This window comes from Microcaecilia unicolor, chromosome 5 (genome assembly GCF_901765095.1).
Source record: "Microcaecilia unicolor chromosome 5, aMicUni1.1, whole genome shotgun sequence".
Classification (NCBI taxonomy): Eukaryota; Metazoa; Chordata; class Amphibia; order Gymnophiona; family Siphonopidae; genus Microcaecilia; species Microcaecilia unicolor.
In genome coordinates this window covers 255,228,074-255,252,705 of record NC_044035.1, presented here as the reverse complement: position 1 = coordinate 255,252,705, position 24,632 = coordinate 255,228,074, and the positions used below count along the sequence as shown (strand labels likewise).

The 24,632-nt window shown below is 46.8% G+C and overlaps 1 protein-coding gene across 1 annotated transcript in view; it reads right to left on the bottom strand.

Moving 5' to 3' along the window:
• SPAG17 (sperm associated antigen 17) overlaps positions 1–24,632 on the bottom strand; it is a 994,731-nt gene that overhangs the window by 864,885 nt on the left and 105,214 nt on the right. Inside the window, exon 5 of the mRNA XM_030205033.1 lies at positions 23,436–23,595. Within this exon, the coding sequence (XP_030060893.1) occupies positions 23,436–23,595 (160 nt within the window). The remainder of the gene's footprint in view (positions 1–23,435; positions 23,596–24,632) is intronic.

Below are 24,632 nucleotides of genomic sequence, written 5' to 3'. Positions count from 1 at the left end.
CAAGAAAGGTGCAGCAGCACGACACTCTGAAGCTAAGTGTTCATTTTGAATATTAAAGTATTAAAAAAGTTTTTAAAAAAATGAAAATAGGCTATATGCCATATAAGAGAGTTAAATTAAATGGATCGATGAGGAATATCTGCCCACCATAAAAAGTGCCTGGCTCACGTTATTAGCCTGTGTGGTGGTGACAGAGGTATCTGAATGATCCTATACAATAATACCCTTTAAGTTTATATTGAAGAAGACTTTGAAATAATTTGAGAGCTGGGTAATGTTGTGTGATCTACATATGAAAAAAAAACCCTCTACTAAATAGTGATACCATATTTACGTGATTGCATAGAAATATATGGGCATCTCTAATGTTTAGCGTGTGCTTATTTTTAGCGTGCGCTAAAAACACTAGCGCGCCTTTGTAAAAGGACCCCTAAGCGACTTATTCAAGATCTCAAGAAGAGGCAGTGGGATTTGAACTTTGGCCTCTCTGGTTTTCATCCTGCTGCTCTATCCATTAGATATAGCTAATACATATTACAAAAATGTTTGGTCAATCAACAATAAAATAAAGGCCAACAGATCTGAAGACTGGTGGCCATTTGGCAACCTACCAAAAAAATTGATAGGCAAATCATTTTATGTTTGCCAGTAAGCAAAGGATTTCTTTTCCAGTGCTGCTGAGCATCACATGGCCAACAGGAAGATACTGGAAAGGGGGGTGAATGGGCCTTAGGCTCACAGGGAGCCAAATGATAAAGTTCCTCAACCATTTTCAGGATAATACAAATATTGTCCTGTTTAATATGTTGCATTATTTTTGTACATTATCTTGATATTTTTTGACATATAATTCCTGGATTATTTAGTATGCATATTAACATCATTAAGAGAGGTACTGAGACAGCTGGTGCAGCTGCACCAGGGCCACACAGTAAAGAAATCCTTACTTGCTGTGTTCAAAATTGCCCCACTGTCTCTTCACTGTTGAAATAGGTGTTGTCCCCCTCCAACCCCAAGGATTTTAACTTGCTCTGCTCTACCCTGCCCCATACCGTCACCTTCGCCCTGCACCACTTCAGCCTCCTCAAACAGCTAGCTGAGTCACCAACTGCCTATGTTTTCCAACTTCTTTTGAACTGGAAAGAAAACAAATGATACTGCTGTCCTATGCTTAGTAATCTGTAACCTATCATTATCAGTCACAATACCTAAAAATTGGAGGGTGGCCAACATAGCACCAATTTTCAAAGAGGGCTCTAGGGATGATCTAGAAAACTACAGAGCTTGTTGCCAGGCAGAATGGTAAAAGCTAGTCTTAAAAATAAAATTAATGAACATACGGATAGTCGTGGCTTAATGGGGCAAAACCAACAGGGATTTTTTGTAAAGAGAAAAGTTGTCATACCAATCTTTTACATCTTTTTTAAGGTGTTAATAAAGATGTAGATAACAGAAAGCTGCTTGAATATACAGGATGCATTTCATGAAGTCCCACAAGAAAGATTCCTGAAGATATTAAAAAGTAATGGCTTAAGAGGGCAATGTCCTACTATGAACTGGGAACAGGTTAAAAATCAGGAAACAGAGAATAGGTCTAATGAATGGTCAGTTTTCCCAATGGAGAAAGGTAAATTGTGGAGTGCTCCAGTACTGGAACTGATGCTTTTTAACATACTTATAAATTATCTAAACAAAGGAGACAAACATTTATAAATTACCTAGAAAAGGAAGAATCAAATGAGGTGATGAAATGTAGATGAAAAAAATTATTCAAAGTTTTAAACTCATGAGCAGATTGTGAGGAATGGCAGCAGGATCTTGCAAAACTGGGCATCTAAACAGCAAATGAAATTTAAAGTGGTAAGTCAGACACATATAGGAAAATAATAATCCTAACTATAGGCATACTTTATAAAGCTGGGTTTCATATTAGGCATCATCATCTAGGAAAAAGATCTTGATGTCACTGCAGACAATATGCTGAAATTCTCAGCTCAGAAGTCAAAAAAGTGATAAAGCTGAATGTGACCTCTGAGGAGGTACAACAAATATTACTTTTAGTGTCTGGCTATGAAATTAAAGTTTCCTCCAAAATCCTCTCCCAAAGCACAAAGAATGTATTGCTGCAGCTGGTGGGGATATCATAGATATGTTTGAAGGATCGCTGGATTTAAGCTATCAGAACCCGGCCCGACTTTCCATCTGGTCACGTGACCTGAGATAAGCACCACCCAGAAGTTCTCTCTCCCTATGTATTCAAACTGCTGGTGAGTGAGCTCCTTGGGGCAAACTCTGGGGGCAAACCATGAGAACCCAGTGTTTTTCACTCATTTGGTTGCTTTGGTCTTTTCTTTACTTGTGGAATGTTGCCTACTCAATATCTCCATTGAGTCCACCTCAGAGAAATGTCATTGCTTTCACCAGCCCAACATTCTGGGGCAACCAACCGCCGAGGTTTGCTCCCATTAATTCTTCTCATGTCATTAACCAGCAACCTTTGGACTGTTCATCTTCTCATAAGCTGTGGCCTCTACAGTCGGTAGCTCCCCCTTTCCTTTTCCACTGGCCTAATTAATTGTTGCTCTTTAAGCTCTAAATTGACCTGTATTTATGGACTTTTTTCCCGCTATCATCTTGACTTACTTTCTCTCACTAAAACTTGGTTATGGGATAGTAAGGAGCCCTATATGTTTCAAATCTTGCCTCAAGGTTTCACGGCTTTACACTCAGCATGATCCTTCAAGCAGTTTGTTTACCTGATTCATTCACAGTTTCTGAAATTCCTTCTTCTTTTGTTACCCCGAGCTTTTGGCTGAAAAATTACCTCTCCTATCTCTTTAGTACTTCTAGATTAGATTAGATTTTATTATTTGTAGCCTGCCTTTATCCAGGGCGGTGAACAAAAGCAACATACATAACAATTACATAAATAACAATGAAATAAAAATTAACAAACAATATACCCAAACAGGAGTCTTCAGTAATGACAAAGAAGAATAACAGTCATGTTCCAATACAGTCCAAAGTTCCCAGGCAGCTCTTAACTATACCTAATAGGGATGTAGTAGGCCAAACATAATAAATGAGCCTTCAGATGATGCTTAAATATCAATAAATGAGTTTCATTTTTCAGGCCACAAGGCAGTTTGTTCCATTCAACTGGTCCAGTAATCGAGAAAGTCCCCTTCCTTATAGCATCCAAACATACTCGATTTAAAGCAGGTACTACCAAATCACAAGCCACTATCAACAGCAACTGTCATGATGGCACATACTTTCGAATCACAGATTTCAAACAGAAAGAAGAATCTTGATGTAACACACAGTGAATCATCAGTAACAATTTGAATCTTATGCGATGTGTGATAAGCAACACCATAATCTCTTCAGATAAACAGTAATGTGCTCAAACTTCAGCAGGCTGAATAATAATCGCACTGCTGAATTTTGCACAACTTGGAGTCATTGAATTCAGGCTGTGGGCAACCCCCAATAGACAATGTTACAATAGTTGAGGCTACTTAAACCATGGCCTCTATCACTCTCACAAAATCCATTCTGAGCAGTAACCAACGCAGCCTATTCAATAAGTGCAATGAAATAAGAACTAAAAATCAATTGTTGAATCTGGGACCTAAAAGAAAAATGGGAATCAAACAACACCCCCAGATCCTGCACTTGAGTAGAAATCTTCACTGAAGTACCAGAAAGATAACAGCATCAGACTATACAAAAGATGAATCTATAGCAGCATGCAACAATACAGTTTTCTCAACATTTAGTTTCAATCGATTTTTAGTTAACCAAATAAGCAAATTCTCAAAAACAGCCTACAACTTCAATACCATAGCTGACTAGTCTGTTATTCTCCTCCCTCTATTTCCCAAACAGCCTACAACTTCAATACCATAGCTGTCTAGTCTGTAATTCTCCTCCCTCTATTTCCCAGTCTGACTGGGATGCTCTACTTCAGTCCATAGCTGATGTTTCAGTCAGGTTCTCAAATGTTCTGGTTGTTGGAGACTTTAATGTCCATGTCGATATGCTGTCATCATCCAGATCACATTCGTTTCAAGATTATCTTGAAGATATCAGCCTTATTCAGTTGGTTCATTTTCCCACACATTCGGCGGGCCAAACTTTAGACTTGGTACTTCTTCAAGGGGAGGCTTCTGTAATAGTAATCTTAAATCTTTTCTGCAACTACGGACGGATCATTTTTTTTGATTGATTTCGCACACTGTTTTCCCTCTCAGTTCAAGCTTCAACAAGGAATGGATCTACTCTTAGTGATTATATTGGGTACATATGACCTAGATTGGCCACTTGAGGAGACAGGATGCTGGGTCTGGATCACTGGTCTGACCCAGTATGATATTTCTTATATACATGGGGCCTGATATTTAAAAAGGCCGATCACGTAAGTATTTAAAAAAATATTTACTCTGGTTCTACACATAAATTTATGCATAGCTCTTGTCATCACGGGCTATACAAATAAAACATATGGATATACAGTGAGCTGGAGTTAGAAGTGGGTCAAGGGCTGACGTAAGAGTTCTATACAGAGCAGAAAAATTTAGTCACTATCCCCCTAATTCTATAAACTTGCGTACTCAAATTTCCACACACGAGTTATAGAATAAGATCAGTTGCGCGTGTAACTTCATTCCATAATTGGCTCTTAATTGAAGATAACAGCCAATTATTAGCTACTAGTAAAAAAGGCCCGTTTCTGTAGGCAAGGAAACGGGCCTTAGGCAGGCAATCCCCCCCCCCCGTGCTACGGCCCCCTCAAACCCCCCCCTTCCACGAACCTGTCGTTCCCCCCCCGTGCGAGCGAAAACTGCCAACACCGCCGCCGTGTTGTTCTTCCCTTCCCGTAGGTTCTTCAATCATCTTGTCTGGAAGTTCCTCTGCGTGCGTCTGACGTCAGACGCACGCATGCGTCTGATGTCAGACGCACGCATGCGTCTGATGTCAGACGCATGGAGTTAAACTTTCTGAGAAGATGATTGAGGAACCCACCCGAAGGTAGTGCACAACAGCGGCGGGAAGGGGGTGCGGTTTTCAGCGTTCCGGGGGGGGGGGGGATCGACAGGTTCGCGGGAAGGGGTGGGTTTCGAGGGGGCCGTAGCGCGGGGGGGTGACAGCTGATTCCGAGGCAGTAGGAGGAGTAGGGAAAAACGCTGCGCGTGTTTCCCTACTCCTCCCCTTGCCTTGGAATCAGCTGTGTTGACGTCAGTGACGTCCATCGCAGACCACTTGCAGCCAGGGAGCCACGGTCCCAAGCATAGAACGTTGGAGGTGAGAATTATTATATAGGATGAGCATAACTGCCCTTAATTGCTATTCTATAAGTTCTGCAATCAATATCCAAAGTGTGCAACAACAAGGAGGGGTGTGGGACTGTGAGGGGCACGGGCAGGTTGAGGGCATTGCAGGCAGTTAGATGTGAAGATTATAGAAAACTATCATTTATGCAACTAACTGCCTACAGTTAGGCACAACATTTACACCAGCCACTGAGCTGGTGTAAGTGCTCGCACCTAAAGCTAGGCATGTAAATGCACACTTATGCTAATATTCTATAACAGCATGTCAGTGTACAACTGCTGTTACAGAATGTGCACTTAGCACACATCATTCCAGCTCCTAAATTTTGCCAACCTTTTGAGAATTTACCGCTATGTGTATGATTTATACCCATAAGATAGTCCAGAAAAAAGGCCTAATTTATGTATATGAGCATCAATTTGGTTGCCACTTATAGGCATATTCAGCAGCATCATTTATAAAACAAACCCATGGAGAAAACAACATCCTTTTGCCTCAAGGAAGTCCTAAAAACACAAAAATGGAGAGATGATGATCCACAATAATAAATCCTGTTTTCTTGGTCTACTTTGAGGGGCATAATCGAAAGGGGCGCCCACGTTTTCCTGAGGACGTCCTCGCAGGACGTCCCGGCGAAGGTGCAGGGAAACCCGTATTATCGAAACAAGATGGGCGTCCATCTTTTGTTTCAATAATACAGTCGGGGATGCCCAAATCTTGACATTTATGTCGTCCTTAGAGATGGTTGTCCTTAGACTTGGTCGTTTCTGATTTTCGGCAATAATGGAAACTAAGGACGCCCATCTCAGAAACGACCAAAAGCAAGTCCTTTGGTCATGGGAGGAGCCAGCATTCGTAGTGCACTGGTCCCCCTCACATGCCAGGACATCAACCGGGCACCCTAGGGGGCACAGCAGGGGACCTCAGAAAAAGCTCCCAGGTACATAGCTCCCTTACTTTGTGTGCTGAGCCCCCCCAAAACCCACTCCCCACAACTATACACCACTACCATAGCCCTAAGGGGTGAAGGGGGGGCACCTAAATGTGGGTACATTGGGTTTTGAAGAGCTCACATTTATCACAACAAGTGTAATAGGTAGGGGGGGGATGATGGGCCTGGGTCCGCCTGCCTGTAGTGCACTGCACCCTCTAAAACTGCTCCAGGGACCTGCATACTGTCATGGAGCTGGGTATGATATTTGAGGCTGGCATAGAGGCTGCCAAAAATATATAAAAAAAATTTTTTTGAGGGTGGGAGGGGGTTAGTGACCACTGGGGAAGCAAGGAGAGGTCATCCTCGATTCCCTATGGTGGTCATCTGGTCACTTCGGGCACCTTTTTGTGGCTTGGTCGTAAGAAAAAAAGGACCAGGTAAAGTCGTCCAATTGTTCGTCAGGGACGCCCTTTTTTTTCCATTATGGGTGGAGGAAGCCCATGTGTTTGGCATGCCCAAGTCCCGCCATTGCTACGCCTCCGACATGCCCCTGGGAACTTTGGTCCCCGCGACAGAAAGCAGTTGGGGATGCCCAAAATCGGCTTTCCATTATACCGATTTGGGCGGCCCTGTGAGAAGGACACCCATCTTGCGATTTGTGTCGAAAGATGGGCGCCCTTCTCTTTCGAAAATAAGCCTGTTAGTCTGTGGTGTTTGTTATTTTGGCTCATCACCTCTCCACTTGTGTGTTTTTTGAACTCCTTGAGCAATAGGATGTCATTTTCTCCATGGGTCTGTGTGGTTACTCATCAATAAAGTTGTTGTTTGAATCCTGCTTTTTTGGTCTACTTTGTTTTTGGCATTTATTACAGTGGATCATTGCCTTCTGTGTTTTTCTAAGTCATGCAGATACTACCTGGATAACAGCGATGAAAATCACCACTATCTGGATAAGTGCTGATTCCTCCCCATCTCTGCAAACAGACCACTCCAGAACTATCCAGCACTATATAGGGATTGAAGTGCTTCTGTGTAGGAAAGAACGGTGGGACTTGGGGATGATTGTGTCTGATGATCTTAAGGTGGCCAAACAGGTAGAAAAAGTGACACTCAAAGTCAGAAGGACGCTCAGGTGCATAAAGAGAGGGATGACCAGCAGGAAAAAAGAGGTGATAGTGCCCTTGTATAAGTCTTTTATGAGGCCCCATTTAGAGTACTGTATGAAGTTCTGGAGACTGCACCTACAGAACGATATACACAGGATGGAGTCAGTCCAGAGGGCGGCTACAAAATTAGTCAGCGGTCTCTTTCATAAAACATATTGTCACGTCTGTGGCCGTGACCACCTCAGACTTACCTTTCTGGTGGCCTTTGTTTGCTTCTGTGTTAGTTCTGTCTCTGCCTTGTGTGCTGATTACTTCACTAGAGGGCACCTGTGTGGGCTATGCTTCTCTGGGGAGCCAGCATCTAAGATGGCTCCCGCCTGTTCTGTTCCAGCTTCCAAGATGGCTGCTGCCTGTCCTTCCTGTGTGCTCACTTCCTATGTGTTCCAAGCCTCTTCTCGATGTCAGTGTGTTTTCTGCTTCTGTCCTGAAGTAGGTGACATCATCAGTGAGACCTTCATAAGGAAGTGCTGTGCTGGCATTCAGGGCCTTTTGCATGGTGTGTGTGTGTTATGCCAAAAGGTCGTCAGGTTAGTGAGTGTGCTGTTGCGCTGATACAAGCCTGTCTTTCCATGTGGGCTCTGGCCCTTCTGTTCTTTGTGTCTGTGGACTGCTAGTACTTCTGTGTGGGCTCCTGCCCCTTCTGCTCGGTGTCTGTGGACTGCTAGTCCTTCTGTTGCCTTGCTCTGTGTTTGGAGTCTGAAGCTTCAGCCTTTGTGTACTCCCTGTCTGTGTTGGGAGCTGCTGAAGCTCCAGCCTTGACTCTGTTATCCTGGTTTATTCTCCTGTCTGCTGCCCAGCTTATGTGTTGCCCTGAACCTGTTGCTGCCTAGCTAGTGTTTATCCTGAGTGTATATCCTGAATCCTGCTTCTGTCTAGCTAGTGTGTATATCCTGAGTCCTGCATATCCTGAGTGTATATCCTGAATTCTGCTTCTGTCTAGCTCGGGTGTGTATCCTGAGTGTATATCCTGAACCCCGCCTCTGCCAAGCTTGCATCTCTATTCTGAACCCCGTATATCCTGAACCCCTTTTCTACCAAGCTTGTCTGTATATCCAAGCCCCTGTTCCCGGCTAGCCTTTGTGTACGCCCTGTCTGCTTAATCTGTCTTGTGTTTCTTGCTAGTGGCTGCGTAGCAGCTTTCAGTCTTAGTCTAGTTTAGATCTGTGCCTAGCCTCCCTCATGTTTCCCAGACCCGGAGTGGGTCCTCTGGATCTTCAGTTCCTGCTCTGTTCCTGCTCTGCTCTGCCGGCCACCCGCACTCCGGAGCTCAACTCCGGAGGAACAGTGGTCAAGCGCAGGTGAAGCTGTCCTGTTCTGCCTGTTCTAGTTGCCTGCCTTTGTTACTACTCCAGTCCCGAGTTCCAGTCCTGCTCTTCCTTGTGTCCAGTTCCAGGGTGGTCTTGCCTGTCTCTGCCGCTCCTCGGCAGTGGTCCAAGGGCTCACGAATTCCGGTTCTGCCTTGAGGACCTGACACATATAGGGACAGGCTTATGAACCTCAATATGTATACACTGGAAGAGAGGTGAGAGAGGGGGATATAATAGAGATGTTTAAATACCTCAGTGGCATTAATGTACAGGAGGTAAGCCTTTTTCAAATGAAGGAAAACTGTAAAATGAGAGGGCATAGGATGAAGTTAAGAGGAAATAGGTTTAGGAGGAATCTAAGAAAATACTCTTTCATGGAAAGGGTGGTGGATATGTGGAATGGCCCCCCAGAGGAGGTCGTGGAGACAAGGACTGTGTTACAATTTGAGAAAGCGTGGAACAGGCACATGAGATCTCTTAGGAAAAGAATGAGTTAGTAGTTACTGCGGATGGGCAGACTAGGTGGGCCATCTAGCCCTTATCTGCCGTCATGTTTCTATGTTTCTATCCAGGTAGTACTGCGGTGGTCAGGAATGTCTACCAGCACTAGCTTGATAGTGTTGATGAATATTAGGCTCACTGCAACATTTTTGAGAACAAAAAAAGAGAGGATTTATATCTTAATCAAAATAAGATGGAAAGGGGATGGGATTTGATATACTGCCTATCTGTGGTTACAGTGGAGGAGTGGCCTAGTTGTTAGAGCACCCACCGGTCTTGCAATCCAGAGGTGGCCGGTGCACCTGGGGCAATGGAGAGTTAAGTGACATGCTCAGAGTCACAAGTAGGTGCAGTGGGGAATTGAACCCAGTTCCCCTGGTTCTCAGGCTGCCACACTAACCATTAAGCTACTCCTTCACATATTACAGCATATCTCTTTGGAGGTTGGTAATTGAAGGCACACCTGAATTATGTAATTACTAGTGGAACCATGCCCGTTTCCTCAACAATGAAACTCGCCCTAGGAAGGCTGTCATGTAAGGTTTTTTTTCTTTCTCCCTCCCCTCCATGTCCAGCAATTCTTCCCTCCCCTCCTCTTCCCTCCATGTCCAGCGATTCTCCTCTACCCTGCCCTCCCATCCGTGTCCTGCAATTCTCTCCTCTACTGTCCTCCCATCCCATCCATGTCCATCAATTCTCCTCTACCCTCCCCTTCCCTCCTCTTCCTCCCTCCCTCCCCTCAATGTCCCGCGATTCTCTCCGCCCCTTGATTTGTACCTGAACATTCTTTGGCTGGCTGGTGCTGGCTTCCGTTCCGTTCGTAACATCCCTCCTGACATCAGCTCGCCTCCAGCGTTCCCTTCCTTCTCACTGTTCCGCCCTCTGACGTCATTATATCTTTTTTTTTTTTAATTTATAGAAGTCTTTATTCAACATTGTTAATCAAACATAAGTTTTAACCTTCTTTACATAATATCCATAAGGTATAGTGATTCACTTTCAATCCAGGTCAAACTAATCAAGATAACTAATAACAGTGTTAGCAGATTAACAGTTTCAGATATGGAGCTCGCAGTACTTCAAAGATTTTATGATTTTACATTTACATCTACCCCACCTTTATATCCCTTCCCCCCTCTATCAACTCTAAACCTCCCTCCCCCCTCCCACCCGTCTTCCCTCTTATTTCTTATAACATCCAAAACATATATTATTCTACGCACTTAGCCAAAAAGGGTTCCCAAATTCTCTGCCATTTAGGCAACATTCTTCGTTTTACGGCAGTCAACCGTTCCATTTCACAGGTATAGCGAACCTTGGTTATCCATCTTACCATTGAGGGGACCAAAGGGGATTTCCAGCTTTGAGCCAAATTCACCCTTGCCACATTGAGAGTGGCCCGCACCAGGAGCCACTGGTGGGCTTCAAGACCTTCAGGTCGTGCCCCCAGCAAAAAGATCGAGGGATGCCACTGCACAGACCTGCCAATCCATCCCTGAAGGCGTGCTTGAATCCCTCTCCAATAAGCTTGTGCTTTCAGACATTTCCACCAAATGTGCCCTGCAGTTCCCACCTCTCCACAGTTTCGCCAGCACCTAAGTGATATTTGAGCATTCATGTGGTGTAGTCTAGCAGGAGTCAAGTACCATCTGTAAAGCACCTTAACCGCATTTTCTTGTAAGGCCACTGCTAATGATACCTTCCTAATATTCTTTTCCAGAGTCAACCAATTGGCCTTAGGAAGTGTAAATTGTAGTTCTTGCTCCCATCTCTGTCTATGTAATACATGCGGTTTCGAAAGCCGCATTAAGTAATCATATAAAAAGGATATCAGACCCTTCGTACGCTTCGTGTCTACACAAATCTCCTCCATCGGGTGTGTGTCACGTTTTAAGCATATACCATAAACAGGTCCCTTGAGAAAGTGATGAAGCTGCAAGTAGGCATAGTGATCACCGGAGCTAAGTCCATAATCTTTCATCAAGTTCTCAAAAGGGGTCACCCTATCACCCACATGTAACTGCCCTAACAAATCCAGGCCTGCTACAGCCCAGTCACTGAAAGGTCTACTGCCCACACCCGGTTCAAAGGAGGGGTTATCTGCAATTGGGGCTAAGCCTGATAATATCGGTTGACGGTCTGTGAACATAGAGTCCCAATAATGAAACGTAGCCTGGACTGTGGGAGGAAATCTGTCTGTCCTTCCTCTATGTTTACTAGGTAGCCACATTAAATGGTTCAGGGGTCGCGAGCCCACCAAAGCTTGCTCTATAGCCACCCATCTTTTATGGTCCTCCCCTCTAAACCAGTCTATAGCACCTCTCGCCTGGGCCGCCCAATAATACCACGTCAGGTTGGGGACTCCGAGGCCTCCCTCCCTCCTACTCTTGTATAGCAATGTTCGGGGCAATCGTGGTCTTTTATGATTCCAAATGAATCGGATCAAAATATCCTGAAGGCCAGACAGGAAGGATCTAGACACCTTCAAAGGCAAGACCTGGAACAGGTATAGCAGCCTGGGCAAGACGTTCATTTTAATTGCTGCAATGCGCCCGAACCAAGACAGCCCCACACCCAACCATCTGTCCAGATCCCTCTGTATCTCCCTCTTAAGGGCTTGGTAGTTATTATCAAACAGAGCGGCTATATTACTAGTGATCTTCACACCCAAGTAACTCAATGCACTCTCCTCCCACTTAAAAGGGAAGGATGTCTTCAAAGTCTCCATTACACTCGAAGGCACCCCAACTGCCATTCCTATAGACTTACTAGCATTAAGTTTATATCCTGAAATTTCCGCGTATTCCCGTATCACTTTCATGAGGTTAGGTAAGGAGATCAGCGGGTTTGTTAATGACAGGAGGACATCGTCAGCAAACAACGCTACTTTATATTCTTGTCCTCCCACCTTCACCCCGGCTATGTCTGGATGTTTTCTAATCGCCTCCGCCAGGGGCTCCATTGCCAGAGCAAAGAGTAGGGGAGACAGCGGGCACCCCTGTCTCGTACCCCTTCCTAGCTGAAACATCGCCGAGTGTCCCCCATTCACCCTCACACAAGCCCGTGGCCCCGTATATAATGCCCTAATCCAAGTTCTATATTGGGTACCTATCCCAGCCCTAGCTAGGACCTTGTCAAGAAACCCCCAGTGGACCCGGTCAAAGGCTTTCTCAGCGTCCAGCCCCAGTAAAACCACCGGGTTAGCCCTCGTCCGAGTTGCATATAAAAGGTCCACTGTTCTCCGGATATTATCCATAGCTTGTCTGTTAGCTACAAAGCCTACCTGATCTGGGTGAATTAAACAAGGCAAGAGCCTCCCCAGCCTAGTGGCCAGGACCTTCGCCAAAATTTTTACGTCCGTATTGAGTATCGATATTGGGCGGTACGAAGAGCATTCAGTTCTATCCTTACCAGGCTTTGGTATTACTGCCACCCATGCCTCCAACATCGTCAATGGCAGTGAAGCTCCCTCTCGCACCGAATTAACGATCAAAGTCAAATAGGGCGCTAGTTGGGTTACAAATGTCTTATAAAATTCGTTTGTAAAACCATCTAGCCCCGGCACTTTCCCCGTTGGCAGATTCTTGATGGCCTGAATAACTTCATCTACTCCCACCGGTCGGTCCAGGTCCATTCTCTGTGTCTCAGAAAGCACATTCAAGCCCCTCGCCTCCAAATATTCATCTATTTTATCAATCTGTACAGCAGCATCCTCTCGATACAATTGTTCATAATATTGTGCAAAACAATCTCTGATTTGTGTGGATTTGTGCACCACCTCACCTCTAGTACCCCTCATCCTTAGTATATTTCGGTCAGATCTCATCTTTCGTAACTTAGTGGCCAATAATCTTCCAGGTTTATTAGCACCTGCATAGTACACCTGGTTAAGCCTTGCATGCACAAATTTCAAACTATCCTCATGCAGATCAGTCACCTCCAGTCTCATAGCCTGCAGCCTCCGATAATCGGCCACCGACCCAGTATCTCTATATTTAAGCTCTAGCTCCCCCAATTTATCCATACATTTAGACAGGCGTTCCTTATGAACTCGAGCTTTTTGACCAGCCTGCTTGAGAAAAAACCCTCTCGCTACTGCTTTAAATGCATCCCAAACTGTACCCAGAGATGGTCCAGAATCTATATTAATGTCAAAATACTCTTTTAGTACTGGGTAAAATCTCCCCACCAGCTCCGGGTCTTGTAATAGAGAATTATTAATCGTCCATCTTCTGTCACGCTGCTCCTCCCTCAATGATGGAATATTGACCCAGACTGGAGCGTGATCTGAAATCGTTATGTGACCTATATTAGCCCCTCCCCCTCCAATCGACAATGCCTTGTCCAAGAAAACATAGTCAATTCTGGAGTAAGAGAGGTGTACTGTTGAGTAAAAGGTGTACTCCCTCCCCCTGGTATTCCCAATTCTCCAGGGATCATATAAACCCATCTCATCGACCAAATAGTTTAAAGCACTAGAATTTTTACGGTCAATCAGAGCAGGAGGAGCTGACCTATCTAAACCTGGCTGCATGGTGGCATTAAAATCACCAGCCACAATCAGTTTACCTTTAGCAAAGGCCTGTAGTTCCTTCCTCAGGCGCATGAAAAACTTATCCTGCCTCTCATTCGGGGCATATACATTAGCCAATGTGCATTCCTCCTGCTCCAACATCACGTGCAATAGCAAAAATCTGCCCTCCTTATCCTTTCTAGAGTGTAAGACTTGTACCTGAGTGTCTTTATGAAACATTATTGCTACACCACGTTTTTTAGAACCAGCCACATCGGAGGCACAGAACACTTGCTGGTATTGTTTAAAATTCAAAAGCCCTTCGTGTCTTCGCTGAAAATGAGTTTCCTGCAGGAAAACAACCCGCGGTCTCATCAAATTCAACTCCCGCATCAGTGCGTGCCTCTTATATGGAGAGTTCAGCCCCTTTATGTTGTATGTGCAAACCCTAAAATCAACCATTTATATTTCGGTACAGTGAACAATAAATTATAACCCCGGGAAGGCTTAATCCTAACTCTAGCTCCCTCTCTCCCCTACTATTCCCTACCCTTACTATCCCCTCCCCCCCATCCATACCCACCCTAACTCCTTCTCCCCTCCTGCCTCCCTCCCTTCCCTTCCCTCTTAACAACCCACCAAGCAGCTCCTTAAGATACTGCTTGGGATTTTGAAGAAGAAACTCCACTAACTGATTTCCAACCTTTTTTTTTTTTTTTTTTTATACTACAATTTTTTAACCCAAAATAAACGGAACCCCTCAATCCCCTCCTTCTCACGTCCCCACCTCCACTTATCTTCTCAGATACATATGAAAATCCACTGTCTTGTTTCGTATGATAATGTTTAAGTCACTCTCACTCTCCCTTAATCATAAAGTCATCACTTCCCCTGCTGGGGCTTTGAACTCCAGAGCTATCTTTGCACCACACTGTCCAGTTGGTGCTTCTCAGGTCTGGTTTCGTGGTTTCTTTGCTCCTTTTTCAACTCTTTTCCATCTCTGCAGCCGTGCTTTTGTTGCGGGAGCCAACTCCGTCGGCGGACTCTCTGTAGATGTTAATCCCACCTCGTAAAGGCTCTTCCATGCTGCCTCCACAGTGCGACAGCGGAGTTTCTCCCCTTTAATCTCAAAGCAAATTGCAAACGGAAATGCCCATCTGTACAATATTTTTTCCTTAGTTAGGACCTCTATGACCGGCTTCATGTTCCTTCTCAAGGTCAAGGTGTACAGAGAAAGATCCTGGTAGACCGCAACGCGGGCCCCCTTGAATTCAAGGTTGGTGGATTGTCGAGCTTTTTGCCAAATCCTTTCTTTGCAAGCATAGGTGGTAAAACGCACCACAATATCTCGCGGTCTGTTGTCCCTCGCAGGCCCAAGCGCTCTATGAGCTCTGTCCATTTCTATCTCACTGGTATCAAAATCTGGGCCCATCAACTGTGCACATATAGATCGCACCACTGTCTGGACATCTTCCTGGTCTCCATTTTCCTGAACTCCTCGAAAGCGAAGATTTTGCCTGCGCCCCCTGTTTTCAAGGTCATCTAATTTCAAACGCAGATCCTCCGCCTGGTCTGTCAATTTTTGCACGCGTTTGTCTGTCTCGTCGTGTCTCTCCCCCAGCTCGTCTGCGCGCTCTTCCAAAGCTTCAACCCTCCCCCCCAGCTCCCTCATTTCGGCGCTCAGAGCATCCACATGCTCCAGGATTTCGTCTTTTGACGCAACAATTTCAGCCCTGAGTGCCTCCAAGCATTGAGTCAGTTCCTGTGAGGGAGCCTGAGCGGGGATGGGCTCGCAGCGCACTTCGCGAGGCGAAATCTGGCTAACTTCTGGGAGTCTGCATACCTTGGGGGAGGCGGGGTGCGCTAGGCCTCGATCCGGTTGCTTCGACGACAGACGCTCGCTCTCCCGATGCAGCGCGCCGCTTCTTTTACTCATTTTTCTGGATTCAATTAATTCAGCACCAGTTCGCCTTTCATGCGAATGTTGTGAGAGATTAATTTATAGCGAATAATGCCTTTTTCGCAGAGGTAGGAACGGAGCTCCGGGACTAAGCAGCCATTCAGTTTCGTGACGTCACTTCCTCTCACGTCATTATATCTTGATGCAAGGGCGGGACAGTGAAGGGGAATGGAACACTGGAGGCTGGCTGGTTGTAATCCGTTGGGTTGGTCGTGAGCCCTTGGGCCCTGGCCGAGGCCAGCAGGGCGCCGACCCAGACCAAGGGGAGACCGACCCACCACCGCACACCCCAGCTACACAATACCCCCTAAGCTACCCCTCCCCACAGTCCCTCAGGAAGAAGGGAAATAGGCATACAGGCGGGCCTCGCGGCCGAACCGGAACCCACGCACACAGAGCCACTCGTGCAAGCCTCAAGGCTGAACTGGAACCCAATCACACACAGGGAGGGGTGAAAGAACCCAGAGGTCTCCAAGATGCCAGACACGCGCTGAACACCAGCAATAGGGCAGAGGGGGAAACAAAGGACCAGAGCGGCCACGCCCACCCAGGGGACTAGCGCAGGACAGGGGAACTAACACAGCAACCCCCCCCCCCCCACCAGGGTAGGAGCCCCAGGCAGAAGCCAGAGGAACCAGACACAGAAGGAAGGCAGAAAGCCTTTGCCTCAAACCTACTGTAGACAGAGGCACACAGAACACAAAGGGTTAAGCTTGTAGAGCCAGCAGAGAGAGAGTGCCATAAATCAACAAGCAATCAGAGAGAGCGGGGCCCATCCAACAAACACACTGGCAGAGGCAGGAATACAATACACACAGTACACAAAGGGTTAAACTCACTGAGCCAGCAGGCCAGGACACTGGGAAGAGAAATCCTTAAAACAAACAAACAAAGGAGAACACTCTCATTCAGCCCAGAGCCCCTGGAGGCTGAGCAATGCCCAGCCCCCACTAAACAAATGAGCAGCTGACCCTGATTACAGAGCTACGCACACAAACACAGCAGCAGCTAACCCAGAGGGAAGGAAAAGAATACTCTAATACAACACAGATCCCTGTCAGAACCTAGAGCACGTTCTGAGAGAAAACTATCAGGCTTTCCTGTTACCACCAAGAAAATAACGCAAAAGCAAAGAAACTCTTCAGCTGCAGGCTAAAGTACTATCCCCTGATGTCAGCACAACCCCTGGCAGCCAATCAGAAGAGACGTCCCTCCCTCCCCCTCAGCCAAACCGGCAGAATCATAACATCACCCCCCCTTCAAGGGCCCCCCCTACCCCGTCCACGAGGTTTAGGTTTGTGAGGGAAAAGGCGATGGAACCGTCTGACTAGGACTGGCACGTGGACATGAGTAGCGTCCTCCCAGGAGTTGTCTGCCGGTCCATATCCCTTCCACGCAATGAGATACTGGAGATGTCCCCGGAAGCGCCTTGGATCCAAGACATCCTGGACTTCGTATTCCCCCTGGGAGGCTGAGATGGCTGGACTAGCAGGCAACGCGGGCAAAGCCCCTTTTCTCAGAATCACAGGCTTCAGCAAGGACACATGAAAGGTGTTATGTACCCGTAATGTAGGTGGTAACTTTAGCTGATAACAGACCCGATTCACTTACCTCACAATGGGATACGGGCCCACAAATCGAGGTGCAAAGCGGGAATCTTCAGACGAAGATTACGCGTGGATATCCACACCAAGTCGCCAGGCTGGAAGCGCGGTTCCACTCTGCGAGACCGATCCGCTTGGCGAGCGGAGGTCACTCGCAGCGCTTTCTGAACTGACGACCAAATTGCTTGGAGCGAGGTCACCGCATCGGCCGCTGCCGGGACATCCGAGTTGGTTTTCAAGGGGGCTGGTATCCGCGGATGTCGTCCATATACGATGTAAAAGGGCGAAGCGCCCATGGCCGAGGTCACTCGGTTGTTATGAGCGAATTCTGCCCAAGGCAGCAGCTGACTCCAGTCATTGTGGTGCTCATTGACATACATCCGCAGGAACTGCTTCAAGCATTGGTTCACTCGTTCTGTTTGGCCATTGGATCGTGGGTGATATCCCGACGAAAAGTTCAGCTTTATTTCAAGGGCCCGATTCAGGGCTCTCCAGAACTTTAAGACAAACTGTACTCCTCGATCAGAGGTAATAGGTTCTGGCAGACCATGGAGACAAAAAATAGCGCTGATGAAATACTGTGCCAGCTTCACCGCTGAAGGAAGGGTAGGCATGGGTATGAAGTGGGCCATTTTAGAAAACCGGTCCACCACTACCAAGACAACTGTGTGCCCTTCAGAGTTGGGCAGATCCGTAACAAAGTCCATGGCAATGTGGGTCCACGGTCTCTCAGGTACCGGTAAAGGCATCAGCAACCCCTGGGGTCTCCGACGGTCAGCTTTATGCTGGGCGCACTCAGGACACGCAGCCACAAACTCCTGCACATCCCGATCAAGTGAAGGCCACCAATACTGCTGGGAGATGAACCGCTTGGTTCCCAGGATCCCGGGATGTCCTGCCATTCGAGAGGCATGCCCCCATTGGAGTGTCTTTTCTCTCAGCCGGGGTGGCACAAAGGTCATACCTGCAGGTACTGCTAGCGTCATCGCGGGCACAATGACATCGGGTTTAATTACATACTGCAGGAGTTTTTCCTCCAGGTCAGCCTCCATGGACCTGGAGAGGGCGTCTGCCTTGATGTTCTTCTCCGCTGGATGATAAGTCAGAATGAAATCAAAGCGGGAGAAGAATAGTGCCCACCGGGCCTGGCGAGGATTTAGCCTTCTCGCTTCTCATAAATAAGTCAGGTTTTTATGGTCCGTGAACACCATGAAGGGCTCCTGCGCCCCTTCCAGCAGATGACGCCATTCTTCCAGGGCCAATTTAATCCTGATCCCCGATGGCATAATTCTTCTCGGCAGGGGTATACTTTTTAGAGAAGAATGCACATGGGAGAAGTTTCCACTGGGGTGGGCCTGGGACAGCACTGCTCCTACGCCAACCGATGATGCGTCCACTTCCACGAAAAATTTATTTGTCGGGTTGGGATGGCGCAACACTGGAGCTCCAACAAATGCCTGTTTCAGATTCTCAAAGGCCTGACACGCCTCAGGCGACCAGTTGCGAGCGTCAGCGTTCTTCTTAGTCAAGGCAGTAAGAGGGGCAGTCAGGGACGAGTAATTCCAAATAAACTGCCTATAGTAGTTTGCAAAACCTAAGAAGCGCTGTAGAGCCTTACGCCCCGTAGGTTGCTGGCAGTGCAGGATGGCTGTCAGCTTACTGGGGTCCATACGCAGCCCGTGGTTAGAAATGATGTACCCCAGGAAGAGCAGTTCGGAGCGATGGAATTCACATTTTTCCAATTTCACATAGAGGTGGTTCTCCCTCAACCACTGCAATACGGTCTTCACGTGCTCCTGGTGCTCTTCCTCAGCCCTTGAAAAAATCAAAATGTCGTCCAAGTAGACCATCACAAACTAATACAGGAGATCCCTGAAGATGTCATTCATGAAGGCTTGGAAGACGGCTGGAGCATTAGCAAGTCCAAACGGCATTACCAGATATTCGTAATGCCCGTCGCGGGTGTTAAACGCCGTCTTCCACTCATCCCCCTCCTTGATTCGCACAAGGTTGTAGGCCCCCCTGAGATCGAGCTTGGAGAAGATCTGTGCCCCCTGGAGGCGGTCAAACATCTCAGAAATCAAGGGAAGGGGGTATTTGTCCTTCCGCGTGATGGCATTGAGTCCCCTGTAGTCAATACAGGGGCGCAACCCCCCATCCTTCTTCTCCACGAAGAAGAATCCAGCCCCCGCGGGCGATTTAGAGGGCCGGATGAAGCCTCGAGCTAGGTTCTCTCGAATATACTGGGACATGGCTTCCGTCTCTGGCCAGGATAGGGGGTATACGCGGCCACGGGAAGGTTCAGTGCCAGGTAGTAGCTCTATGGCACAGTCATAGGAGCGATGAGGAGGCAGAATCTCTGCTTGCTGTTTGGAAGAAACATCTCCAAAGGATCTGTAGGGCCCCGGTAACATAACATTGGCTCGATCCAAAGGAAGCGACACTGGGGCTGGCGAGACCTTATCCAAACAGACCTTCTGGCAACCCGGGCCCCACGCCGTCAATTCACCCTGGGCCCAATCAATGCAAGGGTTTTGCAGGCAAAGCCAGGGTAATCCCAGGATTATGGCCTCAGTGGCCGACGGAAGGACGTAGAAGGAGATAACTTCTTTGTGTAAGACTCCTACCCGTATGGTCATAGGCACGGTCCTGGAACGGAGGACTCCCCGAACCAGTCCCCAAGCCGCTGAGACAGTGATGGACTGAGGTAACTCCATCGTAGGAATTTGATGAACCCGCATCAGGTCCGCGCTGATAAATTTGCCTCCCGCCCTCGAGTCAACTAGCGCCTCAAAACAAGGGGTATCCTTAATCGCCAGTAGAACTGGCACCAAAACCTGCATCCAAGGGGAGACGGACTTTGGCCCTGACCCGGTCTCCCTAGCCGGTATCAGGGCTGCTGGTTTCCCGACTTCTTTCTCTTCGGGCACTCACGGACAAAGTGCCCCTTCACTCCACAATGCAGGCACAGCCCCTTAGAGCGTCTCCGCTGTCTCTCCTGGGCCGCTCGGTCAACCTGCATAGGTTCAGACCTGTCGGGCACACCCAGCGACGGGGAAGCAGGGCTCTTGTGCGAGCTCCTCGAGTTAGCCCCTGCAACCTGCTGACCAGCGCGACGTTCACAGGCCCGCTCCCTGAACCGGATGTCCACCTGGGTGCAGAGACGGATGAGGTCGTTCAGATCTGAGGGCAGCTCCCGGCCTGTGAGTTCGTCCTTAATGTTGGCCGAGACCCCATGCCAGAATACCGCAGTCAGGCTTGGGTTATCCCAACCTAGCTCCGCGGCCAAGGTCCGGAACTGGATGGCGTACTCACCCAGAGAGAGTCGCCCCTGATGTAGGTTCAACAGCTGAGTCGCCGCCGAAGAGGGCTTCCCGGGTTCCTCAAAGATGAGCCGAAATTGTTTCAAGAACTCTGCCAAATTATCCAGGAGGAGATCCTTCTTCTCCCATAAGGGTGAGGCCCAGGCCAGAGCGGGGCCTGCCAGTAGAGAGATAATATAAGCCACCTTCGCCCTATCCGAAGGAAAATCCCGGGCCTGCAACTCGAAGACAATTTGGCATTGATTGAGGAACCCCCGGCAGGTCTTATTGTCGCCCTCGTACCTCGGGGGCGTAGCCACCCGAATCCCTCGGCCGCATGTGTGAGAACCCGGCGGAGTAGAAGCTGGAGGGCCCTCCGCAGCCCCCGTGACAGTCAGCGTGTCTACCCATTGAGACAGTGCGTTCACGACTCCCGATACCTGTTGTAGCTGAGCATGCAATTGCTGGAGCAGCTGCATGGGGGATGGATCGGTCGAGCTCATGGCTTTTGCGTTCTGTAATCCGTTGGGTAGGTCGTGAGCCCTTGGGCCCTGGCCGAGGCCAGCAGGGCGCCGACCCAGGCCAAGGGGAGACCGATCCACCACTGCACACCCCAGCTACACAATACCCCCTAAGCTACCCCTCCCCACAGTCCCTCAGGAAGAAGGGAAATAGGCATACAGGCGGGCCTCGTGGCCGAACCGGAACCCACGCACACAGAGCCACTCGTGCAAGCCTCACTCACGGCTGAACTGGAACCCAATCACACACAGGGAGGGGTGAAAGAACCCAGAGGGCCCCAAGATGCCAGACACGCGCTGAACACCAGCAATAGGGCAGAGGGGGAAACAAAGGACCAGAGCGGCCACGCCCACCCAGGGGACTAGCGCAGGACAGGGGAACTAACACTGTTGCAGGAATTGATGCATGAATTACCCCTATTGTTAGCAGAATCTGTGGTACTTCAGGAGTCAAACAGCACACACCAGAATGAGGGAGAAATCTTCTTTATTTGCCAGCAAACATAGTAGGACATCAGCATTAAGTCTCTTCTTCTCTTTCTCAGCTCTCTTTGTCTTTGTGGCTTCTGTCTCAGCTGCTTCTCTTCTTCTGCTGTCTGTCTTCCTTCAGCTCTCCTTCTTCTGTCTGTTCCTTCTGACGTAAGCTGCTTCTACTCCCACTTATATACAGTGCTATCCCCCTCTCTAGCCCCCCTTACTTTCCAGATGGTAAAGAATAGATTGGTTACTTTGCCTCAGCCAATCATTACTTTAAAAATATCAGTTACATAGGTTTGATATTTCTCAAACTGACCTATGACCTGGGGCCTCTCACACTAGACATTGTGGCTCCCAGTCTCTTACATTTTCATTATGATTAATTTCTCATATTCCTAGTCAACTCCATACTAACTGCTAACTGAACTCTGGCATTCATTAAGGGGTCAAGGGCCAGTCTTACTTAATGGCATACAGCTATAGTTTGTTATTACTTTCAGGACCATTCCTACATTTACCTATAATTAATCAAGACTTTTTCTTGACCCTTTTCACCTATCAGCTCCATACATTAAACCAGCCAGAACTGCAGAAAACTCAAACCATATGCTGACCTTTTAACCCAGCAAAGCTAGATTTCTAAATAATCTGAACCATCTGGCATTCCTTCACTTGCAGGACTGAAAAGTTGAATTCAAGCATCAAGCTTTTAAACACCAATTAATATGGCTTCTTATATATGTATAATTATGCCCACTGCCTCAACACAACAACCCCCCCCCCCCCCCACACACACACACACACACCAGGGTAGGAGCCCCAGGCAGAAGCCAGAGGAACCAGACACAAAAGGAAGGCAGAAAGCCTTTGCCTCAAACCCACTGTAGACAGAGGCACACAGAACACAAAGGGTTAAGCTTGTGGAGCCAGCAGAGAGTGCCATAAATCAACAAGCAATCAGAGAGAACGCTTCCCCTCCCAAGAGGGAGCGGGGCCCATCCAACAAACACACTGGCAGAGGCAGGAATACAATACACACAGGCAGAGGCAGGAATACAATACACACAGTACACAAAGGGTTAAACTCACTGAGCCAGCAGGCCGGGACACTGGGAAGAGAAATCCTTAAAACAAACAAACAAAGGAGAACCTCTCACTCAGCCCAGAGCCCCTGGAGGCTCAGCAATGCCCAGCCCCCACTAAACAAATGAGCAGCTGACCCTGATTACAGAGCTAGCACACACACACAGCAGCAGCTAACCCAGAGGGAAGGAAAGAATACTCTAATACAACACAGATCCCTGTCAGAACCTAGAGCACGTTCTGAGAGAAAACTATCAGGCTTTCCTGTTTCCACCAAGTAAGTAACGCAAAAGCAGAGAAACTCTTCAGCTGCAGGCTAAAGTACTATCCCCTGACGTCAGCACAATCCCTGGCAGCCAATCAGAAGAGACGTCCCTCCCTCCCCCTCAGCCAAACCGGCAGAATCATAACACTGGTGTCAGGAAATGTTACGAACCCAGGCAGCCAGACATGGAACGTTGGAGGTACAAATTATTATATAGGATGATTGTACCCACTATTGCAAATGACCTTACAGCAGCTATTTCTTTCTGTTTATTTGCATTAGTGCACATACGCATTTCACAAATCTTAGGAACTGAGAAGCTGTGGAACCATTATAATGTGTATGATTTTAACTGACAAAATAATCATATTTTTAACATAAAAATAGTTTTATTTCCTTTTGCAGGATGATGTTAACATAATAAAAAGATTACGCATATCTACTGTCAGAAACTGTAGTACATACCAATAAATTTGCTGGCGGGCACCTCTTCTCCACGACGCTTTAGTTGGGTATCTTTAATTGGTGGGACATCTGATGGCTTCTTTCCCTTTGGTAGTTTCTCAGCAGACCTGTACTTCATAGATCCTTTACTAACTTTTGATTGGCTTTTTAGCTCTGTTGACTAACAATAAAAGAAATAAGTTCAGTTCTCACTCTAATGGCATGTGAAAAAAAATTATTGATGGAATACAGTAGATTAGAAAAATGTTGCCCATAAAGCTTTCCTATTTATTTTGAAGATACTGAAGAAGTGCAGAGTTTGACTGCAGATAATTCTATAATGCACAGCAGATGAAATTATTTATTTATTTGTTACATTTGTATCCCACATTTCCCCACATATTTGCAGGCTCAATGTGGCTTACATAATACCGTAAAGGCATTTGCCAAGTCCAGTAGGGGATAAGTACAAAAGATGGGGATAAGTACAAAAGATGTTATAGATGTTATAAATACTTTATTGACATTTTGTTCATATTGTCCTGACCTGAAGAAGGATGTTTTGTCCTCCAAAAGCCAGTCAAAAAATGTATTGTGTTAGTCTAATAAAAAAGTATCACTTTAGTTTCCATTTTTAGCTTTTATTTATTCTCCATTCAGAATTTTTATACATTTGTGTAACCTAATATTTCATAAAAAGTTAGGGTCAATATCCTTTGAAAAAGTTTGAACTTATAACTCTTTTTGAATCATAAATGTGGTCCCCCTTCACACCACCACTGCATTATCCAGAGTCTGCCCATCTGTAGGCTCACCTGTAAAATTTGTGTTATTTTAGATTTATGAATATTTCAACAATAGTGCATAGACACATATCTGGCATGTATGCACATATGTGCAAACATACATACATATATGCCTGTATTTTAGACATTTACATGCGGAACTGGTGTGTAAATGTTAGCGACTACTTTATACAATTACCCTCATTATTTGTGAGCCCTGTTCATTGTCGTTAATTAAAATAAAATATAGTCTGTTGTGTACATAGAGGCAGATTTTAGAAAGGATATACAAATTGGAATTGGGAATCCAGGTTGGAACGTCTCTGTTCTGATAGTATTTTAAAACAAGATCTGCTAATACAGAGCCTGTTCTAAGATACACTGAGGAATGGACATTTATACACTGGTTACATCCAGCTGGAGCATCTATTTT